The 6,159-nt window shown below is 48.4% G+C and overlaps 3 protein-coding genes across 4 annotated transcripts in view; 1 reads left to right on the forward strand and 2 right to left on the reverse strand.

The window, feature by feature from the left end:
* Positions 1 to 1,860, reverse strand: part of LOC103385632 (synapsin-2) — a 25,081-nt gene extending 23,221 nt beyond the window's left edge. Inside the window, exon 1 of the mRNA XM_025060031.1 lies at positions 55 to 1,860. Coding sequence (XP_024915799.1) covers positions 55 to 279 — 225 coding nt within the window. The 5' untranslated portion in view covers positions 280 to 1,860. The remainder of the gene's footprint in view (positions 1 to 54) is intronic.
* Positions 1,861 to 2,022: 162 nt separating this feature from the next.
* Positions 2,023 to 4,611, forward strand: LOC103385633 (phosphatidate cytidylyltransferase, mitochondrial-like). The gene is made up of 6 exons (XM_025060032.1): positions 2,023 to 2,719; positions 3,028 to 3,210; positions 3,309 to 3,401; positions 3,512 to 3,662; positions 3,823 to 4,107; positions 4,412 to 4,611. Exons 1-6 carry the CDS (start codon positions 2,582 to 2,584, stop codon positions 4,609 to 4,611), a joined length of 1,050 nt encoding a protein of 349 aa, XP_024915800.1. The 5' UTR covers positions 2,023 to 2,581.
* The window catches only part of kcnab2a (potassium voltage-gated channel subfamily A regulatory beta subunit 2a), a 22,655-nt gene continuing 20,633 nt past the window's right edge, over positions 4,138 to 6,159 (reverse strand). For both annotated transcript variants that reach the window (XM_025060023.1, XM_008319565.2), the window contains exon 14: positions 4,138 to 5,437. In XM_025060023.1, the coding sequence (XP_024915791.1) occupies positions 5,348 to 5,437 (90 nt within the window). In that variant the 3' untranslated portion in view covers positions 4,138 to 5,347. The remainder of the gene's footprint in view (positions 5,438 to 6,159) is intronic.

The raw sequence follows: 6,159 nt of genomic DNA on the forward strand, positions 1-6,159 counted from the left end.
GGGGGCGGGGGGGGGGGGGGGGGGGGGGGGGGAGGAGGAGGAGGAGGACTGGGCCTGTGGTGGCTGTCGCTCCTGAGCTGCGGAGGAGCTGGCTGGAACCTGGGACGCTGCTGGGGCAGTAGTTGGTGAAAGGGCAGGGGCTGCACCCTGCTGGGGAGGTGAGGCTGCAGCGGGGGGAGGAGGTGCAGCTGGGTCAGGTCTCTGCAGGTCCGTCATGTATCCATTCGGCAGGTTGGACATGAACGTGCTGTCAGAGAGACGGCGTCGGAGGAAGTTCATGGCTGCGGTCTGAAGTGGTATCCTGGCCTGTCTCTGTTGGAGGAGGAGGAGGAGGAGGAGGAGCTCACCAATCAGAGGTCAGTTGAAAGACAGAGGTCGAATCGGTACAAGTGAACGCGGGCTAGGTGATGGAGAGCGCCTCCTGTGTTGAAAAGCGGTGATGAAAAAGGCGCAGGAAGCGATGGCTGCAGCTGTGGTCCAGTCTCCAAAGCTGTGGCAGGAAACAGCGTTCTCCTCCGGAGCTCGACGCCTCCTTAGAAATGTTAGTGTGACGTATGAGCGAGCGCGCGCGCGCGTGTGTGTGTGTGTGTGAAGGAAAGAGACAGGTGTGGTGTTGATCCTCCACTCAGATGCTGCTCTCTCTCTCTCTCTCTCTCTCTCTCTCAGAGCATGCTTACTGACTGTCATGCTCCTCCCCCCGTCCTCCCCCCTCCTTCTCTCTTGTCATCCTCCTCCTACATCACAGGCCGTGTGTGTGTGTGTGTGTGTGTGTGTGTGTGTGTGTGTGTGTGTGTGTCGTGCCGGCCCCCGCAGCGTCGTGTGCCGTGTGCAACCAGTGGACGGGGGTTTCCTGTTGTGATGGTTCTAAAGGTGGAGTTCACTCCAACTGGCTGTGTGAGCTCCACCTCCTTAAACACACACACATCCATCCATCCATCCATCCATCCATCCATCCATCCATCCATCCACAGCCAGAGGACGACAGAACAAAATGGGAGAAAGACGATGGTCTGGATTCTCTCGGTCTGAGACACCGTGAGAAATCCACCGTCAGCTGTTACAGCCACGTACACAGGATAATACTGCATACTGCAGTACTGCATACTGCAGTACTGCTCCGTATCAGAGTGCAGTGCTGTTCCACAGAGACGGACGCCTTCTGACGTGACATCAGACCCCCGACCCAGGACGCTGGTCCATCTGTCAACACACACACTTCACCACCAGTCGACACACCTGGACGTGGTGCTGCTGGAGTCAGAAAAAGAATCCAGTGCTGCAGCTGCAGTACCTCCGTCATCCACCAGTCTACGTTTCCCACTCATTCAACCGGTTCTCGTGGTGTTACGGTGCAGAGAACAGGAACTTTCAAAGTTCAAACTGGACTTTCTGTCCAAACTCTGATGTTTTTATTCAAAAATACCAAATGCTGCTAACAGACATGCAGCTCATTTATGCTAATGCTTCAGTAACGTTCATCCTGACGGAGCTGCGCGTCGACACAGGAGACATGTTCCATCACAAGGCTGATGGACATCTCCATGGCAACAGGCGTGCACAAGCCACAAAAAGTACACACGTGTGTGTACATGTTTCAGCGTTATGTGAGATATGTACTGTAGTAAAAGAATGTCCAGTGGGACAGCCACAGGACAGGAAGTGTACTGCAGTATGTGTCACCACAGAGAAATCAAAGTGTAATCATCACACACACGGACATGTTCTTGGTAGATATCAGGACTTTCACACTGGTGACACACAATGATGATGCAGTTCTCACTGTGGTTGATTACATCACACTGTGTTCACTACTCAGTACTCAGTACTCACTACTCAGTACTCAGTACTCACTACTCAGTACTCAGTACTCACTACTCAGTACTCAGTACTCACTACTCAGTACTCAGTACTCAGTACTCAGTACTCAGGCTTCGTATTTTTGATCCTAATTCTTCTCGTCTGTTTTTTAGGATTTGAACTTCCCTTCAAAGCACTTTGATGTTCTCTGATGTCTGACAGAGGAAACTGATGACACTCATTTAAATCTGTGCTTTTTGGCTTCCATTTTACGGAAGGATCTCTAGCAACATCTAGTGGTTACATTTCCCAACTCACCATTCCTACCGCTGCATAGACCTGTAGTTTTAAAGGTCAGTGTCAATAGAAGACGATGACGTCAATAGAAGACGATGACGTCAAAACCAGCACAGGGTTGAAGGACAACATCCAACGAGAACAAAGATTTGAACTATAATCCTTTAAAAATGTACAGAAATACCTTGACGGATCCTGGTGACTGACAGCGTGGGTAAAGTTATCGCTGTACTGTCTTCAACTTTAACTCAATTTCCCAGGATCCAGCGCTTGCGACGAAAACAGTGACGTAATTTTTAGTCGACAGCCAAACGTCTAAACTGAACCAACATGCTAAGACCGGAGTCACGACCGCAGGTGTTTTATTTTTATGGTTAATAGTTATCAGGTTCAGTTACTGTGACGTCATTTAAAACTTTGTTTACCGTGTTACCTTGTTTGTGAAGCGGGCGCTGTTGCTGCTGAAGAACGTAGGTCTTAGTTCAACATGACCGTCCCGGCTCTGCACAACACTGGAGTTCTTTACCGGAGGATTCTCTCTCACTTCCCTCAGGACATCACTTTAGCTTTTGCCTACGGATCTGGTGTTTTCAAACATCACGGGAGCAGCCAAGGACAAATGGAGGTGAGGGACAGCCGGCTGCCTGTCGTTCTCCTGGCGGAAAGCAGCATTTCTGACAAGGAGCAAGTGTGCATGACTTTTAACAGCTGTGATGAACAGTCATTTACCAAGTCAAGGTCATTTAACGACCATTAAAAGTTGCTAAGTTGTCCGAAGCTACGTTCCTCAAAGTTAAGTAAGAAACACGAACTGATTCGTCCTTTGTGATGTTGTAAAACGTTCAGCGTCGAGTCCATAAACACAGGTTGACAGATATCAACATCACTATGGTAGCTATTAAATGACGTGTAATGTTCTGAACATCGGTACAGAAAAACATGCTGGACTTTGTGTTTGCGGTGGATGATCCTGTGACCTGGCACACCATGAATCTGCTCCAGAACCGGAAACACTACTCCATCCTCAAGCTGCTGGGTCCTAAGACGATCAGCTCCATACAGAGTGACCACGGGGCGGCAGTATATTATAACACATTGGTGCCTGTGGATGGCAGGGTAAATGAATGAGGTTTTTATGACACCTTGATTTTGTGAGAAGTTACCACTGTAAACAGATGAGTTCACGTTGGTTTGTGTTCTGTTCTTCATCCCAGACTATTAAATATGGTGTGATCAGTACACAGTCGTTGATGGATGACCTCATGCACTGGAACACTCTGTATGTTGCAGGGCGTCTTCACAAACCAGTGAGTATGCTCTGTGTACTGATGAATCCACTTTAAAAAATGGTGTGCAGTGACCAGAAATTCACTTTCCTATTGTGTTCACCTGTGCAGGAACTGTTTCTTCTGTGCAGGTGAAAATGCTTGTGCAGAGTGAGAATGGAAGTTTGCGGGCAGCTTTAGTGTCCAACCTGAAAAGTGCCGTCACGGCCTCCTTCCTCATGTTGCCAGAGAGCTTCACTGAAGAAGAGCTTTTCCTGCAGATAGCTGGCCTCTCTTATGCTGGTAAATAATCCACTACACAAACAAAACAATCACCAAAAGACATACACACTATGTCACTGTCAGCATGGTTCTAAATCATCTGTGAAACAAATTCAGTTTAAGATTAATAATATTCTAAGTGCACGATGGCTTCATTGTTCTTTTATCACTTTCTGTGCAGGGGATTTTCGGATGGTGTTTGGAGAAGACAGATCCAAAGTGTCTAATATTGTCAGAGACAACATGCAGCACTTTAAAACTCTGTACAGTAACATCCTGCACGACTGCCCCCTGGTGGTCTACAAATCACAGCAAGCAAAACTGGAGGTAAGACACAGTGAAGACACCAGCAGAACAATGTACACCCGTAATACTCAGGTGCTACAGTACACTACAGCACTACTACTACTACTACTACTACTAGGATACTGCAAGATAACATTTTATACACATGTGATTCAACAAAGTCTTTTCTGTTGTTCACCTGCAGCCCCCACTGCCTGCAGGGGGAAACATGAGATAAAACCAACGTTTGTTTTTAATCTTCTGAGGAAAAAAGTCATCGACGATGACAAACAAACGATGAACAAAACAGGTCACACACACACACACACACTAAGAATCAATTTAGCAGTTAGTGAAGTTTGTTTCTCCACCACTAGGGGGCGCAGTGGTGCTCTGCTCTGTCTGGTGGTGTACTGTAGATGATGGTGAAGAAGAGTCCATGTTTTGAGGAGGTGTCACGTCTCCAACGTGTGCTTTAATCACAGGAAGTGATCAGGAACATGAGGGCTGCGAGCCAGATGTTGAGCCACAGCAAAAACAAAAATGTCCACAATCAGAGACGCCACCAGCAGTGATGTCATCACTTCCTGTCCACCTGAGCAGAGGAAGTGGTTGGTGTCCTGTCTACGTCCCCACTCCTCCATGTGGACAGGACAAAGAGGAGGATGATGGAAGGGGGAGGTAGAGGGGGAGCAGGGGGAGGTAGAAGAGGAGGGGGAGGGGGAGGTGAAGCTGTAACAGTGCAATGGTTGTGAGAATAAAGTTGGGAGTTTTCCATCTTCTCTCCTCCTCTGACCCCCCCCCCCCCCTCCCACTGACCGTGACTAAAGTGCTGATTGTTGAAGACCAACATGTGACCTCACTGATGATGATGTCATCAACAGTTTTTCTTTCATTGATGGACACAGGAGTGGACACCACGTCCACAGACTGGAGGGTAGATGGGAGTACTGGTGCAGTACTGGTGGAGTACTGGTGAAGTACTGGTGCAGTACTGGTGCAGTACTGCTGAGTATTCAGACAGTATGAACTCGTCCTTTTCGTTGCATTCATTTTCCAGGAAAAACAGAACTTCTGCCAAGCAAGCGTGTGCTTATTTTTTTAAGTAATTTTTGTCTATGTTTTTAAAATACGTCGGCTGAAGTGAATGTATAAGTGACTAAAGGATGAGCGCGTCTCCCCCTCCCTCCTCCCTCCTCCCCCCTCCTTCCCTTTGTTTCCTGCAGATATGACTATAATCTCCACTTTTCTTTTCCCTGGGACTCTAAATGAGGGGCCCTGGGTGGCCCTGGGGGGGCCACACTCATGCGCCAGGGGCTCACTTAGTAAAAGCTCAAGCAAACAGAGGATCAGGCAAAGGTGGGGCACGCTGCGGCCCAGGATACAGCCCTGTGGGGCGGGGGCGGGGGCCGGGCCGCCTGTTAGGAGCGGTAGTCCTTCTTACTGTACGGCTTGTTCCCCAGGATGCTGTCCACCTCATGGGTGATGGAGGACGACAGCTTTGGAAGGACCTGAGACCAGAGCGGGGGGGGGGGGCTGTATTAACCAGAGGTCAAAGGTCAGCAGCACAAACCATTAGTTGATAAAAATTCCTACTAAACAATTGAAATAAGCAGTGATGTAAGTGTACAAGTCCACTGAGGGGAGCTGAGAGTTTTACCCGGCAACAGTGTAGTAGTAATAATAATAATAATACTAATTAATACTAATTAATGAATTCACGTTCAGAGTCACTGTTTGTACGTTTCTGTTGTTTACATCCACATTTATTTTCAGTTCTATTTAGTGTCAAAAGTATGAATGAATGAAGGCGTACTACGGAGTACTACAGTATTTAGGAGTATTACTACTTCATTCTCTGTGGTGGAAAAACTAGTCAAAGAAAAAGAAGAAAACCCTGGAGAAATGGAGCGGAACATTTCAAAGCCTGAAATATCAAATACCCCGGGGGGGGGGGGTTTACAGAACGCACACACACACACACAGTACAACGCTCCTGACTGTGAGGGCAAGAGGTAAAAACCCATTAAAGGAGTGCATCTTATGGGGGGGGTAAAGGGGGGGGGGTTCCCCAGAGCATTCTTCTACCCCCCCCCACCACGATCCAGCCCAAAGCAGCCGAGACTATGGTCTGGCCTTCGTCAAGGTCAAGGTCACATCTGCATAAATAAGGACACTGATTGGCTAACACACCCACCCCCTCACCCACCCAGCCTCCCCCCCACCCCCACCC

The sequence above is a fragment of the Cynoglossus semilaevis genome, chromosome 11 (genome assembly GCF_000523025.1).
Source record: "Cynoglossus semilaevis isolate Cse_v1.0 chromosome 11, Cse_v1.0, whole genome shotgun sequence".
NCBI lineage: Eukaryota > Metazoa > Chordata > Actinopteri > Pleuronectiformes > Cynoglossidae > Cynoglossus > Cynoglossus semilaevis.